Source organism: Cucurbita maxima, unplaced genomic scaffold (assembly GCF_002738345.1).
Source record: "Cucurbita maxima cultivar Rimu unplaced genomic scaffold, Cmax_1.0 Cma_Scf00002, whole genome shotgun sequence".
NCBI lineage: Eukaryota > Viridiplantae > Streptophyta > Magnoliopsida > Cucurbitales > Cucurbitaceae > Cucurbita > Cucurbita maxima.
This window is the reverse complement of record NW_019272018.1, coordinates 4,066,686-4,093,246: the sequence shown is the minus strand read 5'-3', so window position 1 is coordinate 4,093,246 and position 26,561 is coordinate 4,066,686. Positions and strand designations below refer to the sequence as shown.

At 37.3% G+C, this 26,561-nt stretch overlaps 4 protein-coding genes and 1 long non-coding RNA gene across 5 annotated transcripts; 3 read left to right on the top strand and 2 right to left on the bottom strand.

Annotated features, from left to right (window-relative positions):
* Window positions 1-1,165: 1,165 nt before the first annotated feature.
* LOC111472762 (protein DETOXIFICATION 51-like) lies at window positions 1,166-3,111 on the top strand. The gene has a single exon (XM_023118411.1). It carries the CDS (start codon window positions 1,449-1,451, stop codon window positions 2,961-2,963), a length of 1,515 nt encoding a protein of 504 aa, XP_022974179.1. The 5' UTR covers window positions 1,166-1,448; the 3' UTR covers window positions 2,964-3,111.
* A 4,943-nt stretch (window positions 3,112-8,054) lies between these two features.
* On the top strand, window positions 8,055-9,635 carry LOC111495188 (protein IQ-DOMAIN 14-like). Its single transcript, XM_023145116.1, has 2 exons — window positions 8,055-8,586; window positions 8,687-9,635. Exons 1-2 carry the CDS (start codon window positions 8,182-8,184, stop codon window positions 9,482-9,484), a joined length of 1,203 nt encoding a protein of 400 aa, XP_023000884.1. The 5' UTR covers window positions 8,055-8,181; the 3' UTR covers window positions 9,485-9,635.
* Window positions 9,636-10,393: 758 nt separating this feature from the next.
* On the bottom strand, window positions 10,394-12,481 carry LOC111495196 (probable pectinesterase 53). The gene is made up of 5 exons (XM_023145128.1): window positions 11,901-12,481; window positions 11,622-11,811; window positions 11,342-11,548; window positions 11,018-11,253; window positions 10,394-10,594 (listed from the first exon to the last, which is right to left on the bottom strand). Exons 1-5 carry the CDS (start codon window positions 12,266-12,268, stop codon window positions 10,447-10,449), a joined length of 1,149 nt encoding a protein of 382 aa, XP_023000896.1. The 5' UTR covers window positions 12,269-12,481; the 3' UTR covers window positions 10,394-10,446.
* A 1,632-nt stretch (window positions 12,482-14,113) lies between these two features.
* Window positions 14,114-14,950, top strand: LOC111495204. The gene is made up of 2 exons (XR_002720284.1): window positions 14,114-14,443; window positions 14,595-14,950. It is a non-coding gene; the product is annotated as an uncharacterized LOC111495204 (long non-coding RNA).
* A 113-nt stretch (window positions 14,951-15,063) lies between these two features.
* Window positions 15,064-24,545, bottom strand: LOC111495183 (serine/threonine-protein kinase VPS15). The gene is made up of 11 exons (XM_023145103.1): window positions 23,973-24,545; window positions 23,310-23,432; window positions 23,146-23,191; window positions 22,896-23,056; window positions 21,914-21,993; window positions 21,508-21,613; window positions 20,982-21,158; window positions 17,768-20,905; window positions 16,761-17,008; window positions 16,557-16,656; window positions 15,064-15,469 (listed from the first exon to the last, which is right to left on the bottom strand). The coding sequence occupies exons 1-11, from the start codon at window positions 24,243-24,245 to the stop codon at window positions 15,293-15,295; spliced, it is 4,629 nt and encodes a 1,542-aa protein (XP_023000871.1). The 5' UTR covers window positions 24,246-24,545; the 3' UTR covers window positions 15,064-15,292.
* Window positions 24,546-26,561: the final 2,016 nt, after the last annotated feature.

Here is a 26,561-nt window from a genome sequence, read left to right as displayed (position 1 = left end):
TCTACATCTACTTAGAATATTCATCCTATGGATTCAGAGCCAAACCTCCCACCATAGAGAAGACATATCGACATCTGGGTACCCTTGATTACCATTCCCTTTTGCCTGAACTAGTGGAGAGAGATTAACGTGCACTACATACATTTTCTAACATCCAACCCAAAACTCCCTTTTGTATGGAAAGGATAACACGGGTTTAGTATAATTGAATCTACCATAAATCTACGAGTCAGTTCCTGACTCTAAATATCACGCTTGTGGTTTTAGTTAACCGAGTGCGTGCCTCCATTTCTAATTTTATAATATTAATATGCTTCCATGTCATTCCATTAATTTAATAATATTTATTTGTAACCGTTAAATATTGAGGGGAAAATGGAAATATTTAAAAGTAATAATAAAAATGGAAAAGTAGATCCAAAAAGGGACATTTGTAGGCTTGTAGTTGAAGTTGATGGGCAAAGGCAAGCCACGTTAATCTTTGTTTGGAAGCATCACAACACCTTTCATATTTTTCTCCATTTATTTTCAATTATTGGAAAATAAAAAATATCTCCAAATTCCAATATAAAGTATCTAAATTTAAACAAATATTCAATCCAAAATACAGCTGTGTAAGTAAGAGAAGCAAAAAAAAAAAAAATAAATAAATAAATGAAGGGCTGTGGGTGCAGAAACGGGGGAAAGAAGGCGCCTCCGTTATAGAAACATTTCACACCTAAGTGCAACAACAGCCAGTGGGTAATGAAAGCAAACGATAACGTTTTGGGGGAAACGAGTGGGTGTCCTTCTCCCGTTTATCCTCCTCCTATCCCGTTTCTCCATTTGTAGTCTTCCCAAACGACACTCCAGTTATACATCCGGAAACATTTCGACACGTCGGAATTAGAAGAGAAGAGAGAGATTAGTGAGTTTTGTTATGAAAGTCAATGAATTGGTGAGTAGATTGGCATGCATTTTGGGCAACCTCATATTAATGTCTTTACTCAGCCGACTTCCAATACGAGGGACAGAACATGGAGTGAACAATTCTATTTATTCTAACCCTTTGACTTTTAACAATACTTTTATATATATATATATGATCCCATGCTTTTTAGGATAATAATATATATATATATGAAAACACTGCAATATTGACTACTACTATCAGCCGAAACAGAAACTTGGATCCAAATTTACCCGATGGTGGAGGACGTTAAAAGGGATTGCACATTTTGGGCTATAAATACATTAGGGTCAGCCCCCTTTGTGGTACGCCCACTCTCACACACATCTCCCTCCCTCTCCGACACTCCTTTTGACAAATTGAGCTTTTTCGGCTCTGTCTGTACTCCCACCTGTACGTCAAAACACAACACTCACCTGCATTCCTGCACTTCCCTCCCACTTCCGCTTCTTCTAACCAAACAAATTAACGCCCACACGCCCTCCTCTTCTTCTTCATCATGTTTCAATCCCACCTCAACCTAGCCCTCCATCTTTTATCCTTTGTCAAACACCAAAATCCAGACCTCCACTCTAAGCCCCCCTCGCTACTCCCTTCATCTGCCATTGATATCATCTCTGAAGCTAAATCCCTGTTCTGTCTCGCTTTCCCTATTGCTCTCACCGCCCTCATTCTCTACTCCCGCTCCATTCTCTCTATGCTTTTTCTCGGCCATTTGGGTGACATGGAACTTGCTGCTGGCTCTTTAGCCATCGCCTTCGCCAACATCACTGGCTACTCTGTTTTGTCAGGCCTCGCTCTCGGCATGGAGCCGCTCTGCTCCCAAGCCTTCGGCGCCCACCGCCCTAAGCTCCTCTCCTTAACCCTCCATCGCACTGTCATTTTCCTCCTCGTTTCCTCAATACCCATTTCGTTTCTCTGGCTCAATATGTCCAACGTCCTCTTGTTCCTCCACCAAGATCCCACCATCACCAAATTAGCCCATACTTACTTACTTTTTTCCCTTCCCGATTTGCTCTCCAATTCCTTCATTCACCCAATCCGCATTTACCTTCGAGCTCAGGGTATAACCCTCCCTGTAACTCTAGCCTCCCTCGCCGGCTCTTTCTTCCATTTCCCCATTAATATCCTCCTCGTTTCCCACTTCCGCCTCGGCATCGCCGGCGTCGCTGCCGCCTCCGCCGCCACTAATTTCGTCGTCCTCATTTTCCTAATCCTCTACATCTTGATTTCTCGAATCTTTGCCCCCACGTGGACCCCACCCACCCGCGAGTGTCTGACTGGCTGGACCCCACTTCTGAAACTCGCCGCTCCCAGCTGCGTCTCCGTTTGTTTGGAGTGGTGGTGGTATGAGATCATGATCATTCTCTGCGGTCTCTTGACGAACCCCAAAGCCACCGTCGCATCCATGGGGATCTTGATTCAAACCACATCCTTGATTTATATCTTCCCGTCCTCTCTCGGCTTCGCCGTTTCCACTCGGGTCGGTAACCAACTCGGAGCCAACCAACCCGGTCGAGCCAAATTGTCCGCTGTGGTCGCAGTGTTTATAGCCGTAATCATGGGCTTGTCGGCGACTACGTTCGCGGTGTCGATACGGAACGTATGGGCCCGGCTTTTCACTAACGACGTTGAAATCATACGGTTGACATCAATGGCGTTGCCCATTTTGGGGCTATGCGAGATCGGAAACTGCCCCCAGACAGTGGGCTGCGGTGTTTTGAGAGGCAGCGCACGACCGTCGACGGCAGCACGTATAAACCTGAGCGCTTTTTACGTAGTGGGGATGCCAGTGGCAGTCGGGCTGGGAATTGTCTTCGGAGTCGGGTTCTCGGGTCTATGGTTGGGCCTATTGTCAGCCCAAGTGAGTTGCGCTGGGCTGATGCTATACGTAATCGGAAGCACCGATTGGGATTTACAAGCGGAGAGGTCGAAGGAGTTAACAACATCCGACGTCGTTTTAGACGAAGACGTCGAGGAAAATACTCCTCTGACTTCTGTAGTAGTGTCGTGAAAACACCAAACCCTAAATTCAATTTTTTGAAAAAAGTTTTAATTTTTATTTAAAAAAAGGAATATTTAATTTTATTCCTGTCTCCCCTACCCACCCAAGTTTGTTTATGATATCAATCCTGTTATTATTTCCCTCGCGTGTGGTATATCCCGTAATTGTATGTAAACAAAAAATCAATTAATTAATGTTAATTTACATCATTATTATTATTATTATATGTAATTTTAGGAAATGGGTAAATGAGGAGCAGATAATCCAACGGTCTGGCATGTTTGAGACAGAAATGTTGGGGAAAATGAGTGGTCATTTTCGTTTTATATAAAGGAAAAAACGACAAGCCTGAAGACTGAAAACTGAAGCCTAAAAGCCTGTAAGCTGCAACCACATCAAATCACCTTTTTTTTTTTTTTTTTTTTTTTTTTTCTTCCCTTTTTTCTGTAAATGCTGGCTTGCTTGCCATTTCAAATTTGATATCTAATGGTCATTTCTTAAACAGAACATTTCATGGACGGATACCGTTAGTAAAATTGGCATGTTAGATTCTGGTTCTGAGCAAGTTGAAATGGACATTTTATTTTGTCTTCTTGCTGCCATTGCAACACCACTGGATTTTGAGTGGGAGGTCAAGGTGTTCCTTCCCTGTGCTTGTCTTCTTCTTATCCCCTCCGCACACATGGGTCCCATTCCATATCACTTCATGTTTCTTCATTTAGCACTTCAATGCATTTTAGTTTTCCATATTTACGTCCAATCTGGGGTGTGGGTTGAGTGTTCGTCACAAATATAACCTCACACTACAACAATTCATAGCTTTCCCAGCGGTGAAAAGTTAAAAAGTGTGTGGACAAAGATTACCCTCGTGCAAAAAATGCGACATCAACAAAGGTGTCTCTGCCCACGCAACTTGGTGGTGCCTCTGCCATGGCTTTGTATTTTCTGCCTCCACACTTCTTTACCAACAACTTCCCATATGGACAACACACAATTCTCAATTGCGTCTGTCAGTGTCAAAACCAAACACAATGCATGATCATCCTATCAAAAGCGAATTCAAACCAAATTACGATTATTATACTTTTACTTAAGATATGGAATGAGTATCATCTGGCTGTTGTTTTTGTGAATGGACATTCACGACATTCTTCTTAGATTGTTCAGTGTTCTTAAGCAAGGTGCAATGATGTCGTTTAAATCCAATTTTTTTTACAAAGACTAGATAATATAATAACTCTACGTAAAATTATCAAATAAATTCTTATATAGTTTAAATTTTGGCTTTCACAGTAGTTTAAAACGATATCGTTTTAAGCTAGTTGTTTTGTAATGTAAACAATTTACAGTTTAACTTAAAACCATTTAATTAATGTTAAGAGAGTGATTAATAAAGGGTATGTTTAGTTAGAAGTTGAAAAGATAATTAATAAAGATGATGGGAAATGGAGAGCAGTCCGTACACAAACACACAGACAAATTGCCTTATATTCGAAAGTCAACCTATCAAATCCAACAAAATTCTAAGGCACAGCTTCTTCTGACCTCTCTTCATTATTAATATATGTATATGTTCATAATATTTCATTTTCTCTTCATTGAAAATAATTTAAAATATATTTGTTGGAAAAAATAGAGGGTAACAAAACGACAAATTAAATTATTCAAAACTTGATGTTAAAGGAAAAAAATAAAGTTTGTGGTGAGTGATAATGATATTGGAAAATCATGAATAATTAAATATTAAATTACCAACAATTCGGATCATTCTTTTACCTTCCAAAAGTAATATTAGATAAGATTAGATGTGAGTTGGCGTGATCTGGTACCATATAGATAAGGTTGTATTTAAATCTTATCGAATTAAATTAAATTGAACTTTAAAATTATTCGAATTATATAGTACTTCTTCCTATTTGACTTTTAATTTATTGATTTGTTTCATAGATCATCCAATGACATTGGTGTTGGGGTATGTTGACTTTGATGCACATGTCAACTTTCATCCGTCTATTTAATCTAATGAATTAAAAATGTCAACCATACTTGGGTACTTTGCATGTAGAGTTTATTTTGAAAATTAATAATAAAATGACAGATCCAAAGGGAGAAGATCTAAGAATTTGCTATATCCAAATATACTTTTTTTAAAAAAAATTAAAAATACTAATAATTTGACTTTTTCCACTTGTCAAACCTAATACATTTATTAAATTGATTGAAAAAAGAGATGTCAAATCAAAGTAATTTAATTTATGTAACACCCAACACGTAACACATCAGAAACGTAATTTTGATTTATTTATTTTGTTAAACTATTTCCTTTCCGTATTTGACTTCTAGAAGCTTTTGGGGTTTGAGATAAATTAAATTATAATTGAAACCAATAATATTATTTGAATCGGAAGGAAGGTTCTGTTGATTAATTATAATAAGTCACATTCATTTTCTTCCATTTTTCAGATACAAATGGAAGAAAATTAAGCAAATTCAATAAATAAATAAATAAATAAAACAGGCATGCCCATTACGACAGATTATCATCTAAGCACGATGGAAATGCAATTGTTATTATTATTATTATTATTATTATTATTGTTTGGATGAATAAAAAAAATAATATTTAGGGTTCCTGTTCTAAATACCCAATTAAGATCTATTGACCAACAATAACAATACAATACTGTCTTATTAATGTCAACTCATATAGGAAAATAATAATAATAATAATAATAATAATAAGCTTGTTGTGTCACGCTATTAATTAAAAATTTCAGCAATATTAAAAAAAAAAAGAAGGATAAAATCTTTATATCTCAATAAATACCCCACCATTATCGTATTTAAGTGTGTTTATGTGGCGAATTAACAGCTTGAATTTCTTTTTTTTAATTTTTAGGAATTATGAATTCTCTTTTTATTATGTTTTTTTTTAATAAGATATTTAGATTAAGTCATAAGATGCACTGCTTTTTGTTTTTTAATATATACACATCATTTTTAATAGATTAGTTTTTTTTAATTAATTTTTTTGGTTCATAACGTTTAATTATTATTTTAATCAATCTAAAAAACTTATATATATAATTTGACTTGGATTAAAGTCGGCTTTAGAAGGGGGTGAAATAAATAAATAAAAAAACATATAATAAAGCAACCTACCCTTTTATGAGTTTCAAAAGGTATAAAATAATTTAACATATGAATATAAACTAATTTATTTAGTACATGCCTGTTACATATCCGAAAAGGTATAAATATATATTTTTAAAAAGGAAAATATGTAAATAAACAAACCTGCGATATATATATATATTTATTTCCTCTTTATCGAGTTATCGTCTTTTTTAACAATTGATTTAGGAAATCTGTTTTTGGGCCTTCCTAAACTTTATCAATAAAAATGGACTGGTTGGCCCAATACGTGCACGTTTAAGCCCATAAGCCCAACTGCAGTTACTAATTTGAAGGCCCAAAGCCCAATATAGTCGACCCAATAGTGAAAGAATGAACGAAAATATTTAGAAAGTCAGAATATATTGGAAAGATTGCAATATGGAAGTTTACTCATACCCTTTAAAATTTTAAAATATATATATATATATATAAATAACGACTCGTGCCCAAAATTTAGATCAATATTCAGAATCCGAATTAAAGACTTATAGTCTTGGCATGAGTCACATTGCTTACTCCTCTCTTCTCGGAGTGAAAATTATCTTCATAAACCAACGTGATCTTTCCAACATGCTTTACCCTCACTTACATGTATCATAGGAAAATATATTCAAACAAAACACGTTTAATTAGGGAGTTTTTATATTTAGTGACTTTTAAATTTATTTTAAAGAGAAATGACATTATATCATTAAGATCGTTCTTATTTAGACGTTGTGTCAATTCATTGATTTTGAACCTATAAAAAGTGAGCGAGAAGAAATATGTAAATGAACATCCTCCCTCTCCCGAGGAAACCTACTCATTAGTTAAAAACGGGGCTTTGCGTTTCTCTTTACTCGAACCTAACATCTTCTCTAGGTTGTTTAGGGTTTATGTTTATTACTAGAATGGGAGGAAAAGGAATGAAAGGAAAAGAAGGAAACTTAGGCATCGCTGAAATTAGAAGCTATGAACTGCTCTCACCAAGGACAGCCTGGAGATTAATAATTTGGAAATTAAGGCATATTATATCTATTAGAATAAAAAATTAATATTATTATTTATAAAGGCTCCAATTAAAATTAATGAATATAAAAACAAAACAAAAATAAAAGATTCCCATTCCCACTCCAAAAATAATAATAATAATAATACATGTGATTATGACGCATAAAAAAGAAAGAAAATGAGAATGTATAAAATAGGAATTAAAATCCCAAACATATTATTATTATATTATATGATTACACCAAATCAAACAACATAGTTCCCCGTGAAACATAGGAATGAGAAGAATGTTGTAGAGATTAATGATGTTTTTTTTTTAATGTTTTTAAAATTTAGAAAAAGAATTTATTTAAAATATTATTGAAAACGATGTAATTGAAATGACAAGGCTCTGGATAAAGTACATTCTTATTATATCAACCTTTACCATCATCTTTAACCTGCCTGACAATCCTCTTCTATATAATTATTATTTTATTTTACTCTTTTTATTAAAGGAAAAAAAAAAACCATTAATTTTATTTCAATTTTCCAAACATCCATTTGGATTTTATATCGTATGCCTCCAATTTTAAAATTAAATATCATAATATAACAATAAAGAAATAAATAAGAAATTCACAACACGCCAGTTTGTTGTCTTTGTATTTTTCTCTTTACAACGGCACGTCCCTCCATAAAGTAGAGAGAGAATAATGTATATTTTATATTATTTTTAAATATTAATATATTATTTTTGTTCAAACATCCAACAAATTGTTACCCAAAATTCGAAAATATTAAGATATTACGAATATTCCCAAGGGGTAATTATATAGTATTTATAATTTTGAAATAAGAAAAAGATTTTTTTTTTTTTAATTTTTATTCCCAGGATTTGGAACTTTTCGAATCTGCCATTGACAACGATATCTATCTTAAAACGATGCAGGAATCTTAGCGTTTTTTCTAACCTTCACACTGCTACGCTCTCCTCCTCTCCTCCTTTCTTTGTGCATACTCTGTTTTCAACTTCACTTCTTCTTCTTCTTCTTCTTCTTCTCTGTTTCTTTTGCCAACAATGGGGAGAGCCACGAGATGGCTGAAGAACTTGTTTGGGATTAAGAAAGAAAAACAACCCACCACCGAAAATTCCACCTCCGCCTTCAACAAGGATAACAACCCCACTTCTAATTTCGTCGGAGACGCCCAACTCTGCAACAATCCGGCTACAATACCGCCCAATTTATCCGCCGCGGAGGCCGCTTGGCTCAAATCCTTCTACTCTGAAACAGAGAAGGAACAGAGCAAGCACGCTATAGCAGTCGCTGCAGCCACTGCTGCTGCTGCTGACGCTGCGGTTGCTGCAGCACAAGCTGCCGTGGCTGTCGTCCGGCTCACTAGCCATGGGCGAGGTACTATGTTCGGCGGCGGCCGAGAGAGATGGGCCTCTGTCAAGATTCAAACTTGCTTCAGAGGGTTTCTGGTGAGTGGTTTAATTTCTCTGTTTTTTTTTTTTTTCGTTTGAGCATTACGGTTACGGAATTTGTTTAAGAATTTGGTGGTTTTTGGAGCTTTGAAATTAGGCGAGAAAAGCACTGAGAGCGCTTAAAGGACTGGTGAAATTACAGGCGCTTGTGAGAGGATATTTGATTCGTAAACAAGCAACGGCAACTCTTCATAGTATGCAAGCTTTAATCAGAGCTCAAGCCACCGTTCGATCTCAGAGAACTCGCAGGAGTGAGCACACAGCTTCAGTACACAGCAGAAGGCTTTCATCTTCTTTTGACAACACACCATTTACAGCGCTTGAAGAAAGCCCCAAAATCGTTGAAATGGACACCGGCCGACCAAAATCCTGGTCACGCCGGACGAACACGTCGGCGTCAGAATTTGGCGACGACCCATTTCACCAAACGTTGTCGTCTCCACTTCCCTGTCGAACTCCGTCGCGTTTGCAGATTCCTGATTGCCGGCACGATTCTGACTGGGGTCTCACTGGCGACGAGTGCCGCTATATCTCGACAGCGCAGAGCACTCCACGATTCGTCAGCTCCGGCAGATCCAATGGCCCTCCGACGCCAGCGAAGAGCATGTGTGCTGATAATTTCTTCAGAGGGTACTTGAATTTCCCAAATTACATGGCGAATACTCAATCATTTATGGCGAAATTGAGGTCCCAGAGTGCTCCGAAACAGAGGCCGGAGCCAGGCTCGAAGAAGAGGCTTTCGTTGAATGAATTAATGGAATCGAGAAGCAGCCTTAGTGGGGTTCGAATGCAGAGGTCTTGTTCGCAGGTACAAGAAGCCATTAATTTCAAGAATGCTGTGATGAGCAAACTGGATAGACCATCGGAATTCAACAACTTGCAGAGAAGATCATGAACAATTTGAAATTGGTTCCCTAAACTTCACTCTCATTAAATCCCTTCCTCTGTTCCCGATGTTTAGAATTTTGTAAGTTACATCATTGAATCAACTGCCCAATGCAAGTGGTTTAGATTAAAGTTAATGAACCAGTTTCTTCCCGTTTTCAGATTTCTCCATCACCCAGAAGTTGAATGATATATTAAACTTTAAAAAAGAAATGGGGTTTCTGCAAAATTGAGGAATAAGGGAAAAAGGGCAGGGATCAGTCAAATCAAACCTGAGTATGATTTTTTTCCTTTTTTTTGTACCAATAATTTGGGTAAACTTTGGCGGGAGATAAATAATGATTAGGGTTTTAGGTTTTAGAGATTGGGAAAGAAGGAAGAACAGGGAACTCTGCAAGAGATATATACGCACTCTTGTAAGAATGTTTCGTTACTCAACTTCTAATTCGAATTAGAACGAAAGTTATAACATGAAACTTTGGGATTTGAGTAGAAGTATAAAAGGTATGTGGGTATTGAGAGGAGAAGAGGGATTAGAAAGGGTTTATTAGGGTAAAAGCGTGAAAAAGATGGGGGCTGCCAACAGACACCAAAGCCAGAATTGGCAGTCTCAAATAAAACAAATTTGTGGAGGAGGGGAGCTGGAAATGCCTTCCATGTACCACCCCACTTCTGCCCTCCTCTTTTTCTTCTTTTTTTTTCCAGTTTCAAATACACATCACTCCAACATCTGCTGAATTAGTTTGTCCATTTCACTATTCTACAAACAATTTCAATTTCAATTCCATCCGATCCAATCCAATCCGATTCAACACCTAGTGGGTTTGAGAACCTGAACAGAATCTCTGTATTGATATGATATTGTTCCCTTTAAACGTATGTTTTCATGGAGACCCACATAATAAATGGATTATAAGTCATAATATAAGCACTCAAATTTGTATAAAAATAAAAATATATAAAGAAAAGTAATTAAATTTTAATCCATTCAGAGCCATCGATGAAGCTAAGCGAAATAAAAGGCTTGGCTTCCTCGTCAGTAAGCTCTCTGGACCATGAAACTCTGCCTGCAAACCTACCTCCTTCTCCTGTACATTTGTATTGCCCGTAGAACACAGTCCTGTCAAAAATAAAAAATCAAAAAAATCAGATTTACCAAAGTACCCCTGCCTGCGCTTGCTCTGTACCAAATCAAACACCGCCACATGGGCAAATGCCACCGCCCAGATGTTAGGTGGCGGCGGCGGCGGCGGCGGAAATGGTGGTCTCTCAGCTCAGCTACTAAAAATATTCGAGTACTGATTAAAAAGTTGGGTCCTTTTTTAAATATTTTGTTTTTGTGGATTCCACGTTGATTTAGCAGTGAAAAACAAAAAGAGGAAAACGACAGCAGCTTCTTTCTCCATGCGTTGGCTCTGTTCTTGCAACTAAGCTAACCTCCTCCTCCTCTGTTTTTGAATTATTTCATCTCTTACTCTGTTTTTGAGTAATTCAAATTTCTAAGCTTGATGAATGAAGATTGAGAGAGAGAAGAAAACGTTACATTTCGCGATTGGGATCGCCCCAATTGTACCAGCCTTTGGGAATGATGATATTGTCCATGTAAGTGTAAGCGAAGACGACCCTAGAGAAGGGCCCCCATGCCCTTCCCAAGTACAGCGCTCCAGACCCCGTGACCTTACAGTTTACGAATGAGAACCCTGTGTCCTCCAGCAGGCTGCTTCTCCCCTGCGCTGTCAACGCCCCTGTGTACCTCGCTATTGCGTGCACGTGACACCCCTATTTCAACCATCCATCAATCCCAATGTCAAGTTTCAATCAACTTTCTAATCGCAGCGATTAAGAAACTCATTCTCGACCCTCTTACCTCAAACAGAGACAACCCATTTCCAAAGATGAAGTCCACTGACCCTTCGATGTAACAATCCTTGTAATAATGCCGACCCAGATGGTCGTACAGTGTGTCCTGAGCTCCTAAGAATCTGCATCCGTAGAATGCCGCCGTGTCCCCTGAGATTCTGAACGCCACCGCTTGCTTTCCCATCGCTCCTGGTGGGGGTACAGGGGTGGTGTTCTGCATGAACATATACACGCGTTTAATTTTTGAAGGAAACAAATTCGGGACAGGGAGGTTTGTGATGTTTTACCTTGAATGTGATGTTTTTGGCTATGAAATAAAGGGAATTTACTGCGAATGTTGCGGAGTTATAGGTCCCCAACGGCTGCCCCTTTGGGCCTGGTGTTTGTGCTGTGTCCCCCCATTGAACGATCGTTTTGGCTGCCCCCGCTCCTTCGATTGTTATGAACGATTTGAACGGTGGTATGATTACTTTTTCTCTGTTAAATTGAATTCACATTCAGAAATAGGACACGAGGAGAAAACGAACAAAAAAACAGATCATTCTTAGTGGGGTTTTTTAACTCACTTGTATACTCCTGCATGAACCTTGATCACAACTCTGATCAAATTGATGAAGGGTAGGGAATCGATGGCGTCTTGGATCGACGTAAAGTCGCCGGCGGCGGGTTTTTTAGCGACGTGGAGTGTGTAAGAAGGAAAAAGCTTATTCTTCGCCGTTCTGAAAACTGAGTGTTTGAGGCTGCCGACGAATTTGACCCATTTCATAAATTGCTGTTCTGAGAATTGGGTTTTGGTGGAATTCTTGGGAAGAATGGTTCTGGGCGATTTCTTGGGTCTGATCCCTTTAGTGTGGCAGTGCGTTTGAGTGAGCAAAAGAAGAAGAAGAAGAAGAAGAAGAAGAGAGAACGCGAAAGGGGGCTGAAGTTTTGACATTGTTGGAGGAAGCTCAAAACAGAGGAATTGGAATCGGAATCGGAATCGGAATCGGAATCGGAATCGGAATTGTTATGGAAAAGGGTTGGAGGGTTTATATATACAGAGAGAGTGAGAGAGGTTAGTGGGAGAAAAGTATTAGGTGGAAAGGAGATTAGAGAATGAATGGAAAATGAAAAGAGCTGATGAGGAGAGTTCACGGGTTGTCGCCAGTAAGAGAAAGGTTGCAGTTTTGGGATATAAAAATGAAAAATGTGAGTATAGACAGAGTACCTATGAAATTTAACACTTCCTCTTGTTTGTTTGGAGTTGCCCGTGAGTGTTTCCCCCCTTCTCTCTGTCTCATTCTTTGTTGGTGGAGGGCTGTTTTGTAAATTCAACCTGAGCGTGTCTCACTTGATACTCAACTTCTTTGCTTGCGTCCATTAACATTATAGACTTGCTTGCTTGTACGTATGTTATTCTTTTGAACATAAAACGTATGATCTTCCACTCGATTAACCAATGTGAGACGGGTGCATGTAATGGACGAAAAGATAGAGATGTTTTAAGTTTCTTAAGGAGTTGATGAAGAATAAATAGTTACCTTTGTAATGGCTTGTTTTGGCTGCTTTTACAAGAATTACATGCCAAACAGTTACTCACCTTTGCATTATGGGCTGTTCTGTTCTATAAACTCTTTGAAGTTTGATTCAAAGCTGTGGGCATAGTGGATTAGACAACTTTTCAGATGATTAAACTAAATTAAATGCATCAAAAAAGAATGTTTGTGGCTCTGCTTCACCTGGCTGCAACAAATCAAACCTAACATTTAACCTTTTAGGTGTAGGAATCAGAAATCACATGGGAGATGTCAAAATTATTATTCTTTTTCATTTTCAATTTGTAGTTTTCATCGCTTAGAATCCATAATCACTTTCCTTTAGTGTAAGATTTCATATCGGTTAAAGAGGTAAATGAAATATTCTTCGTAAGGGTGTGAAAACTTCTCCTTAGTAAACATTTTAAAACTGTGAGACTGATTGCGACACCTAACGGATCAAAGCGCACAATATCTGCTAACAGTAGGCTTGTGTAAACATCTCCCTAGTAGATGCATTTTAAAACCGTAAAACTAAAGACGATACCATAATGATCCAAAACGATCAATATCAACTAATAGTGAGCTTGAACTGTTACATTTAAATCCCTTGTGAGTATACTCGAATTTTATTTTCATTCTACTTTTTTCACCTCTTTCATTTGCCTTTTTTTTTTCTTTCATCTCTTCTTTATAGATCTTAGGTTAGATAACTATTACATCAAGAACTAATTTTGCAATTTATTAAAGATATATAGGCTAAGTTTAAGCACATAAACTAAAATAATTGCACTTAAAAGATTCCGCATTTAACAAATCTTTTGAGTTAGCATTAAAAGTAGTGTAGTTGAGTACGAAGAGAGAATGCTAAGATTCTTTACCAAGATGAAAAGGAACAAATGAATCAAAACTACCAAATATAATATGAAAAGGTATTTTCGACTTGAAAGGAAAATTATTTTCTCCCATTAATGTCTGATATGAACAAAAGATAATCGAACTTTGACTAACAAGCTTAAAGTTGAACCCTCATGTGACTTAAACTGACTGTGTAGATACCATAGAATTTTGAATTTATGTTTGTGTAGAGAATCTGCAAATCAGATTTGTCCAAAATGTTATGTTACTGTATATCAACTAGGTCTGAATCATGAAAGGAGGGATTGGATGATAAAACAAAACAAAATAATTCCACTTGGAGACTCTACCTTGACAAACCACCACCTCCATCTTCTTCAATGGATGAAGCGTTACCTTTATCTTCTTCTTCTTCATCCAAATAATTACAGCGCACAAACTTATCACTTAGATTATGGGTCAGAGATTCTCGCTGACAAATCGCTAACTAACCCAAATCTCCAAAACCAGTGAAACGGAAATTGCATACCCAAAAACCAGAGCTTCCACCGCCGCCACCGGAAGAACCGATTGCCTACAACTTCCATCAAGAGATTTATGAAGGCGATCCTTACGCCGATGTAGCGAACGAAGTTATACCCACATTCCATGGCAATGAAAATCCGGTGCCATCACCGGAGCCATTGGGTATGTGAACTATGGACGGCTGGAGGACTATGGGGTTCAGAAAGAAATATGTATCAATATACTTCCTATATCGACCTTGTTGTATCTGATTCTCAAGGTTCCTGATCCCGAAAACTCGTTACAGAATCCCTATGGTTCATGGTTTGGTAGCCGTAAATCTATGGTAAAGAAAATAAACTCATTTCCTTCGGTTTTTTGAAGCATTACCAAGTATGCAGAGGACTTGAGAGATGTCATGAGAAAGCAAAGATTGGCTACCAATGTGGAAGAGAAGCTTTGCAAAGGTACGAGAACTTAAACAACAGACAGATAATGGCAGAATGATGATTATGGATCGGTATCCTTTCCTGGGATTTACGGCACACTTGAAGAGGCAGAGCATAACAAGAGTGCAGATGCATGGCAGTTTGTACAACATCAAGTATGGAGCGTTGCTAGGGCTAACAGGCATACTTCATTAGTCCTAAATGTAGAGCTTACATGAATTCGTATACCATGATAATTACCACCCTCAATATTACAGAAAACAAACAGCACCAAACTTCTTGATTTCCTGATATTTGGATAAATCTTCGAAATTATACAACAGAATTTTAGCCACAGCATTACTTTGTGTAGTAAACGGCTCGAAATTCCAGATTTAAAATGCCAATACCCGATGCACTAACAATACTGAAGAATTATAATCTAAACAATTGATAAAGCCATTTTCTTTATGCTTCATTGCAGATGCTATACAAAGGAAAAATGTCTATGATTCAGTATATGCCAGAGGGACAGTATATATATAACTCATATACCTTGCTACCAACTAATCTTTTTAGCCTAAGAACACACGCAATTAAAATTAGCATTCAGCCTAAGTATGTACAGAAAATCGTAGAGTTTACTTGGATCATTTACTTCCAAACTTTAATAGCTCCATCCCTACTGCCTGATAATAGGAGTCTCTGGTTCAACTTCACGGAGGCCAAAGATGAAATGGAATCTCGATGGCAACCAGCTGAATCTGTTGCAGCAGCCGTCAGAATAGTCTTTGTGGTCAAGTTTGTTGATAGCGGTCGTCTCCTAGTCTCCTTTTTGACAGAAAACCAAAAATAATTAAGCATAAGCATGATAGGTTTCATACAAAAGTTTATAGGTAGTTAAAGAACACCTAAACACATGAGGACATAACAGTAAATAGAGCTCCAAGCTCCTGATATAAATCAAGACAATCGCCAGAAAAATTCTATACGTGGTTAATCATATAGCTTTTCAAGTGATTACAAAGGCTATAAAAACGCTAAACCTTCAAAAATTAACCCTCGTTTCCCTTGGACGCTTCCATCCATGAGCCATAAACAATCTTCTAGCAATTGGCCAGACATAAGCTTACAATCACGTTTATGATAGAACTAAAAATTTAGGATTTCTAATAAGTCCAGTCGACAAGAGAAGTGAAGGTGCGAAGATTTCTCATCAATTAAAAAGCTGCTTTCCAATTCATTGACTCCCTCCCCTCAACAACATTCCTCCGTCCCTCCCCACTACACCCATGGTTTCTGGTTATTCTTGTAACGAATTTTTGCTTTCTTGCCCACCCCTTTCCCTTGATTCCGTCTCTTTGCCTGTTTTTCCACTACTGGTGTAGGTTAACCTTAACACGGTCTACTGATTTACCCATTCCTGTCCCACTAATCAAAGCCAGGTTTCTAAAAACGAATGGTATCATTTCTTACAAATATAACCAGATAAACATGAACAAAAAACTATTATGCCATTGGAAAAATAGTTTGCATCCTCACATTTGCTCAAAATAATTCCACAAAATGTCAAATATTCTTCTGCACCTAATTACAACTTTAATTGATTTAATACAAGAAGTAATAGAAACTCAGAACAAACACAAGAAAATAAAATGACGAGACAGAAGGCAAAATGAAATACGTGCTTTTCAAGAAGAAAAAAAAAATCATCCACTATTGGAATATCTTTGCAAGAGCGTCGAACAATTTAAACACCCAACTTTGAGGGCAGTACAGGGGTTGAATAAGAGAAATTTCTTCTTCGATCGTAAATTTGTAGGTATCACCAGTCGTGATAATGCATAATCTAATATTGAAAACCCACCTACCATCGCACCACAAATTTCCAGGTAAAATCTAAGAAAAGCAAAAATACCTGCACAACTTGCACACCGAAACTAGATCTAGTTTCATAGAAATCGTCACTTCCAATTCCCTTCACGTTTGGCCCACAGACACAGTAAGTTCTGTTAGGACTGCAACAACAAAAATGAGTGAATAAAAAGCTGATTCCCCCTTATTGTAAAGAAACCAGTCTTCTCCATAACCAAGTAAGAAAGAAAGGAAGTAAAACAAAAACCTGTAATGGTCCCATCGACGAATTCTCAAGTCAGTGCCTCCAGTCAACAAATCGCCTCCAGGTAAAGGAAGCAATGAGCGAATACCATGAAGCCGAGGGGGAGGTTCATTCAACTCATCAACTTTGTACTTTGGATTAACATTACGTCTTAGATCTTGCACAGGATTTCCCTTACTTGACGGTCTAGCCAGGGCCCAAGGCAGGTCAGACATTTCAGTTTCGTTGTCATAACTTGCCACCCTCAGTATCTAACAGAAAGGTTGAACAATTTAGATATATATTATGTTAAATGAGACAATATTCAATTTCTACCACCAACTTATTGAAGATCTTGAACATTAATCATTAAACATCAATTTCTCATCAATACATTAAAAATGTAGTAAAGATATCCACAATTATCTGTTCAATTTCAATGTAAAGTAGAAGTTATCACCTGTACAACCTAGATTGAAAATTTTAACCAAGAAAATGTAATGCTAAAAATGAATTTAAAAGGGGATGGGTAAACATTTCTTGTTTGAACCAATTTAGTGTTAATGTTTGATTCAGCACGCATAATAAATCATTCTACAATTTCATTACTAAAATTTGCTGTGTGTAATTTATAGTTCATATAATAAAAGACACGAAATAGCAGTTTCAAAATTTGAATGCTCTAACATATATAAATTAGAACTTTATAAATACTGATAACCACAATGAATCACATTTTATCTAGATCTGCTACATTAAAGAAATCAGTTGACGAAAAGCAGGCAAAAAAATGAATCCACGTTCAATACAAGAATTAGACATATTAAGCTATTTTCAACACACCATATCTTATATATAGTACCTAGACCGCACCTACATGAGAAACTCCGATAACAATCTCATGTTTAACATTCCATCCAACAATAAAACAATTATCATCATCTTCTTTTTGCCCTTTTTAAAAGGTTGAGGGATAACAATTTAAGAAGAATGCCAATAAGATGTAATGAATAAAAGAAACAACCGTGCACCTGATGACAGCTCCAATTCTCTGCATTCCAGAGGGAAACTTCATTACAGCCAGCAGAAACATAAATGAGGGGCCTTGCAGCAGTAGCGACAGAAGTATTTGGAGGATGCACAAAGAGGCACATCCTTTCAATGGGGCACAAAACTGAATATTTCCACGAGCTCACAGGTACAAGGAACCTAAGATCCCAAAGTGTCAGCACACCCCTAGAAGACCCAGATACAAACCAATTTCCACATGGGCCCGCCAAAAGCGATGACACATAACCCTCCTCAGGAGTTGATTTCAATGTAAAAACATTGACATTTGTTCTGGTGTCCCACAAATGTATTCCACAATTCTGCGTACTATACATAACCATCTGACTGGTATCGGTAGAGTAGTTCATCATACTAAGTATTGCACCTTCTTTGATGTCCTTCTTTTTAATATCAGCAATACCTGAATACTTTTCAGCAACATTGCCAAAACCTTTGGAGTAATAATCAACTGAAAACATATGAATCAAACCATCACAAGAACCGACAACAACTTGAGCAGACCCCCGGAGCATAGAAGCACAAAGTGCTCGACTTCCCTCCAGATGATAAGTTAGCCTTGACCTAAACGAGATGTCTTTCTCCAGCTTTCTTGAATCCCACACCTTTACAGTGGAATCTTCAGATGCAGTAACAAAAAAATTGTGATCAGTTGAAACAGCAATGTCATTTACAGCAGAGCGATGCTCTTGCAAGTGTGCAACCAGCACACCACGAGGTCTCCAACCTGAATCTGGAACTGATGATGCTCTTGTAAAAGATGGTGATGATGTCGAATCATTTGTAGAGGGAACATCTTCTACCACTGAAGAGTTTCCTTTGAGTGCACTTGATGGTCCAATCTCCTGAAATTTACTACTGATATAGGATGTCTGATCATTTTCTCTGCCATCTGGCTCATGAACCACCCTGTAGAACTGTTTAGAACCACTACCAACGCATAAGGAGCCTGAAACAAGTTTAGGTGCTGGGGCTGAGCTAGCCATATTAAATGATTTATTTACAGGCTCCATCCAAGGTATGGATGAGGAATCAAATTCTAGAGAGTTCAATTCTAATGGAGAATCAGAAGCCACAGAATGAAATCCTGTTTCCCGCTTGTCCAAACTGAAGGAGTACAGAGGAATGCCCTCTGACGTTTTATCAAGCATGAAACTGTTGATCCCACTAACTTGTGGTGAAATAAAGCCTGAGAGTTGTAACTTCTCTGAGAATACTGGATCACTAACTTCAGCTTTGCTCGACACATTGGATGCAGGAGTTTTAATCCCTCTAAACTTTTCTTCACAATCATCACCATCAGGTAGCTCGGGCGGGAGGAATAGACCATCAGCAGGGCTTTTACCATCAGAACTTTGTGGTTTGATTGGCCAATTCTTCATTAAATTCAACTCTCCCATTCCTTTCTTGAGTAAATCTATACTTTCCCAATTTACGGACTGAGGTGAAGAGTTGTACCATATCTTCCTTTGCCTTTCCAGCATATCTGAGCTCCTCGCATTTTCAAGAACTTCATAGTATATCTCTCGGGAGATTGGAGGCTTCAAGCAACAAAGCAGGGCTTTCTCAGAAGCTAAAGATGTTGGTTGTCTACGGAGGAATGGCCGTATAACTGGAGCAAGAAAGACATAGGAATCAACTGCACCTAACCTCTCACTGCTAGCAGCAATAAAAGTAGCAGCAGACCTTCTTACCCATTGACTGGGATAACATAATAAGGGAAAAGCATGCTCAATCATCTCAAGCAATATCCTCTTCCTCAAGAAACCTCTTTTACACAAAATAGCCAAGCAATCCAATCCATTAACAATGACAGGTTCTGCAGTATCGTTTAAGGATTGCTCAATATATGGTAAAAGATATTCCTCCACACTCCTTTCACCAACAAAGAAGCAAACGTACACTATTTGCCCATAAAATACTGCCCTCAGTTGCTCATCTTGATCATTTAAAAAAGCAGGAAGGATAGGTAAGAGAAAGTCGTTACTCTGTCTCTGGCCAAAAAAACAACAAAGATTACCAATATCCTTTAGAAGTGCTCTCCGGATGCTAGGAGTTTGCTTTGGACCCATGACAAGCTCTTGAATAACCTCTGCAATAGACTTTCTCAGTTGTGCAAGCTGGGCATCACCGTGCAGCTTCCCAAGTTGTCCAGGTGTCTCACTGCTCAGAGCTGATGGCTTCTGTGGAATGCTTAATTTATCAAGGACACCTGCTTCCCTCAAGCTTATAGAGTGAATCAAAAATCCATAAGCAGTCAGTGCCAGCTTGGCAATATTGCTGGCATAACAAATCCTCACACTTTCCTCTGGATCATCAGGAATCATTGAAAGCATCGGAAGGATATACTCCGGAAAAATTTTTGCATCACTTGGAGGAAAATCTCGTACTAAAGGCAAAATATCACATAAAGTCTCCAGTGCTGCGCAACGAACAATAGCTGCAGAATCTGAAAGCATGGCAATAACATAAGGGAGTACACGTTGCAAGCGATCCTCATCATCAATGTACAAAGCAGAAGACCTTAGCAAAAGTATAGCTGCCCTCCTCAAGTGTGGTAACTTGACATTGCGTATGCAGGAACAGAGCAGGCTGGCAATAAGAACCATGCCTTCGCATCTCATGCTCTCTTCAGGTAATGGTAAGAAAGGCAGGCCAAATGTATCAGATTGACTATCATAGCTGGACATCAATGAGCTCAAATTGTTCATGGTAATTTTCTTCAGAAAAGGGTGATCATTTCTCCTGAATGCATTGGAGATGCTCTGAAACAGCTCACCAGGAGATTGATCTCCACAGTTCGTAATATTTTTGGTGGCTACCTCCTCCAGTAGCTGTTCAGGACTAGAATGATAATTATTCTGTTTGACTTCCTTGAACAGAGTATCAACATCACCAAGAAGTTCAAATTGTTCACGTGGTAATCCTTTTTCTATGCTCTCTCTCTTTGTCGGATGCTCATTCTGTTTTGTATTCATATATTGTGGCAATCCACTCATGGTAATTTTGGGAGACCCTTTTTCAGTACCAGTCAACCCACTTGACCTACAACTTGTCATTTGCTCAAGAATCTTGGGAAAAACTTTCTGACACAATGCAACCTGCAAGGTAGTGATGAATGTGTAATAAAAGATAACTAGCAACCAAATATTCAAATGCTTTATGTCAAAGTATTACCCTTGTATCAGAGTGAAGAGGATTCCAACAGCAATAGAAGTTATGCAGAAATGGCAAGAAATAGTTGGGGAACACAACATTTGCATAATCCTGCAGATAGTTTTCAGCAGAAAGACGCAACTCTGGTTCCAGCTGGATCATATGAAGTATCATTTTGCGGATTCCAGAATCTGGGATCTGCAGACCAGGTACTTTATAAATTAAGAAAGAAATCTTGTGGAGAATGACATGGCTAAAATAAGTATCAACCATGGAAGCTTTTTTTTTTTATGTCATGGTAGTCATTATAGCATCTCTTAGGATCTAATCATAAACATGCAAAATAAGTCACATCCATTGAAACTTTGACCCAAAGAGAAGAAAAATGAAAGGATTTCAACTTCCAATAAGTAGGGAAATAACAAGCATAAGATACAGATTAGACTAACTGAACAGATCTTGCTAATATTGGAAAATTACAGATACATCAACATGACAAGTTCGGACCCTGGTTGGTAAAATAGAACATATGTGATGAAAAAGCTACCTTTTCAAGAAGTTGGCTTGGATCGTATTGTCCTCTACGATAAGCAAGAAGCTGAGAGAGTTCAAATAATGGTTGCCCCTCCAGAAAAAGCTCTGCAATTACACACCTGAAACATATTGGGAGGTGGGAGCACTTTAGTCCTTCTGAGGAGAGAATCAAAGATCATTGTGATTTCCATTAAGAAAAAAAAAACATCCTTTTTCACACTATGCAACAAAAGAAAATGAAGTTTCATTCATTGACTTGTATGCGGTTTAACAAGAGAATTCACAGTAATGCCTTTACTCTTTTGATTTTTACACTTCATATGCATCTCCTAAATAGAAAGTGTCATACATTGACGCACTCAAAATTACTAAAAAAATTCTGCCCATAGAATAAAGAGTTAATACTAAAGATCACTCACCCTACAGCAAATATGTCCATAGATGGCCTTAAAGGCGCATCATGTGCATCCTGCAACTCCCCTCCATGCTCATAAAACCTCTGAAGGTTGACAATGAAAGGTATAAGAAAACAACCACGCAAGAAGTGCCCACAAGAATTTACAAGGCGGCAAACTTTAAATTTCATAATGTGAATTTTTAATTCAAAGGGAACAAAAAAAAGGGAACCTAACAAGAAAGAGAAAATAAGCACAAGACAAAATTATTTATTCAAATAATATAAAATTTGGTAGAATAGACTTTACTAATTACTGATAGCGTTGCAAGTGAATGGTGTTCTTATCACACAAATTTTGTAACTTTGAATGTAAGGCATGAAAATTGAACCCCTTCATTAGTATGCATTGCATAAATAGGAAATCAGAAAGCTACTTCTCAGATGATAAAAGGATTCAGAAAATGCCAGGATGGTGCAAAATTGAAGTCCTGAAACTTTCATATCCTGTATGAAAAAGATAATATGGTATATAGCATTAAGTTTCCACATATTTAACAGACTGGCATATACTTTTAACTTTGACTTCTCGTCAAAATTGGCAGAATGATGCACCAACCTTTGAAGAAACTCGAAGAAGACCATGAATGCAATAGAATTGAGCAATGCAATAGAAAAATATATCATTGTTTCATTTCTTCAAGGATGCTGTGTTCCAAAAATATGACTATGGAAGGTAGAAGAATATGTAATTAAAATTTAAATAAGTTACATCTGAAAGACACTTGTAGAGAACCTTTTCTAATTTCATCCACATCATCTTTTCCTTGCTTTTCTTCCTTTTTCTACTTGTAGTAATACCATTACTTTTTTACATACTTTGGTAGTTATAATACCATTACTTTTTACATCTTTTAGTAGTTATACTTATTCTAGCTGGCTCATGGGATAAGAGTGATTTTGAAAAGAAGAAGATGAAAAATAAACAGTCAGGAAAAGAACTAAACCTCAGGTGCTAGATAACATAGCCTTCTTCCACCAGTGTCAAAGAAGAAGGAAAAATCTGAGGGGTCGTCATAAGGAATGTAAGTAGGTTTGAATGACGCAAAATCAGCAAGGTAGAGCCAATTCCAAGAAGTAACAAGTACATTCTCGCACTTAATATCACCTATAAAGATGCAAAAGAAGAAAATAAACCAGCAAGTTGCGGTGGCATCAAGAAAACAGCACAAATCTTCCACACTACCAAGAGCTAACCATGACAAATTCCTTTCTCATGGCTCTGTTTGACAGCAAGGAGTAACTACAATCAACAAGAAAACAAAGGAACGAGGAGAAATAAGCACGCTGTTGGATAAAGAAAACATAGGCAATCTAAATTTTCAATTCAAAGGAAAAATGTTGATAAAAGAAAATATGACCTGAAATGCCAACCATTTCTTCTCGATAAGATTGAGGAAAGGTCGGGTACTTAAACGATCGTGCAAATTGTTGAAGAAGTATTGCCTCAATAGATAGGCTGCCTTATCCGTTTCTTGCCAAAACTGCAGATAACATGACATTGGAGCATAATAAGACGAATCAAAACAATAAGGATTAATGAGCAAGGCCCCTCCACCCCAGCTAGGTACGGAATAACCTTATATCTTTTCACAGCCTCCTCGACTCAAACAGCTACGTTGGTATCACTATCTTAAACGATAACACTAATACTTGCCATCCCTCAACAACAAAAAAGGGGGTAACATTCATCCCCACTCTAAGTGCCTCAAGAGCCTGTTTTGTATTGACATCTTCATCAATAATGCCTCGTTTATTCATACAGAAAGCAACAAACTCTTTCTCCGATGCTAATCCTACAAATGACAAGCTACTGTGCATACCTTGCTGAACTCAGCAGCATTATCAAAATAAGCTAAGACGATAATATTTAGGCCAAAAACAGATAATTTCACGATCACAACAAGTAAAACTCGAAAACCCAACATGAAAATTCCATCCATTTCCCAAATGTTCTGGAAAATCAAACAACGGGAGTAAATTCCAAATCCATCACAATGTAACAAGTAGGGTATTGAATAAACCTGGAATGGCCAAACGTGAGGGTGGGGAAGGGCACGGAAAATCTCTTTGATCTGAGAGAGACGGCGCTCGTACTCTTTGAGATCGATGAAGTCGCCTCGTTTGAAGTACACCTTGACGAGGACTAAGCCCTCGTCGTGCTTGCAGAGAATCGACTTGAAGAACCGGCCTCGCCCAAGTACCTCTTTCAGAACCAGATTATAGCTTGAAGGAAGGTCGTGAAGGTAATACTCCGAGGCGGAGACTTGGGTTGTTCGTGCAATTTTGTTGCCCATTCTATTGACTCGAAATCTCTCCTGAATATTTCATCGGAATTTCTTGCTTCTGTGCTTCCGTAGTCTCTGAAGATGAGACGACGGTGCACTCTATCAATCTGATTTCTTACCGCTACGAAACTCCTTGCCAATAATTTGTTAATATACGTTTGCGTGATTGCGCTTCATATTGATCGGAGTTCTTGGCTGCCGCAAATATTGGCTGGGGATTCCCCCATCTGCACTCAATGGGTGCCACATCGGTTCATTATTTTTCTTTTTTTCCCTCAAATCCCAATATCCTTCGGGATAAAAGATAATAAAATCGACGGTTCAATTGTCACTAAATTTTAATTCAGTGAATATTTGAAATCATTTTTATACTTTTGAATTAAAAAGGTTTCTGAAACCTCGAAATTAAATTCAAAAATTAAGAACAAACTGTAATTTGCAGTTTCTTTCAATGAATATTTAATTTTATATTTCTTTATCTTGCGTATCGTAAGTTTGTTTTATTTTAAGTTAAAAACAAAAACAAATTCAAATTTATGATTCTTAATGATAGGACAAAAGTTGTTGGTTATTTTACTTGGCCGGTTTCTTTTCCCCTGTTTCTCGAGTTATCTCCCGGACCCAACCGGACCGGCTATCAGACTGCCAACTTATCCGGTTCTTCTTAGTTCCGTAAATAGAATAAACTATCACGAATCAAATTTTCTGAAATCAATAAATTAACTATCAACTTTGAAATTAATTTTTACCCTAAATGTTAAAAAAAATATCCCAAATCTAACTCTCATTGGTAACTTCTTTTTCTTTTTTTTATTTACCCACTAGTTTCAAGGTAAAAGTTTCCATTTTGGTCTAAATGGTGACATTTTTCTACCAACTTTAAAACAATAAAATTTATATTAAATTAACGTTAATATTTATTTTTTCTTTCATTCCTTCTTCCACTTCATTTTCGGTCTTGTTCCTTCTTCTACCACCACCACCTATCGATGTCCATTGGTCCTTGCCAACCACTGCCACTGTTGTTGGTTGCTACTGTCTCGAGGTATTAAAGATACCACCAATCTTGATTCAAATTATGAACATAGGTTGTATGTGAAAGCTTCTTATTATGGATTAATAGTGACTTTTGCCACCTTTAATAAATCTAGTCTTTCGTTTATTTATTTATTTATAACATAAGACGAGTTTGATAGTTGAACAATAGGATCAACGAGAGGAATAGTATTACGCCATTACGCCAATAATTATAGGGGTAAAATGGACATTTGACTCATATGTGATTATCAACCCATCACAATTATATTAACAAATTGAATTTGATGGGGAAGCCTAAAAAGACCTATAACTAAAGAATTAAATAAAAATTCAATTAATTAATTTTGTATTATTAGATTTCATAATATTTATACTCACAAGGTCTTCTTACTCGCGAAGAATAAAATATTAATTTGATTAACAAAAAATTAATGTTCAAAACAATGTTAAAACATAAAAGTAAATTCAATTTAAAATTATCAAATTATTATTTAATATATTAAATATTAAAATAGTATTTTAGATAAATAAAATGTTTTGTTTCAATAACGAGTTAACACTTCGCAGATCCATTTTAAGCATTATTAGAAGTAAATTTAACAGCCGAAAGTAAGGAAAGATAATGAAATTCAACCTTGAGATACAAAATAGCATTTTATTCTCCCAAAAAAATCTATTTCTGTAACCGTGATCCCGAAGCATAAAATCCTTTTGACCCAGAAAAAACCCCTAAGAAATCAGTGCATATTATAAACGAAACTCATCGTCGCCAAGCTTAACACGGATCCACTGCCTAACTCTCACGCAACGCGTTTCTTTCTTCCGTTCCTACCGAGTTATAATAACCATAACAATTTTTCAGTCACACGGCAAATCAGAGATCGAAACAAACCGACAGAAGTAAAACGAAATACATTACCAGAGCCATCAATTAGTAATCGTGAAAGCAAATACGAAGGTCAATTTTCAGATTTCTGAGGTACGCACATACATTTTCCCTCCGTTTTTCAATTTTTCCCCTCAGATATGATCCAGCCATAAAAGAAACAAAGATCGGCATCGAAATCTTGTAATAACAAGAGAACTGTACAAAGGAAGCGTGATTTTATTGAAATGGAAAACCACGGATTACCGTCCATGACAAATATTTACAGATCTCAGATTCGAAATGATCTAACACGTTATCGTCGTAGTCAAACCGCCACCGCCTCTTCCGGATCTTCGAAGTTAGGGTCCTTCACGTCCATATCTTCAGCCCTGAAGCTGATCTCAGCCGGCGAGTAACCA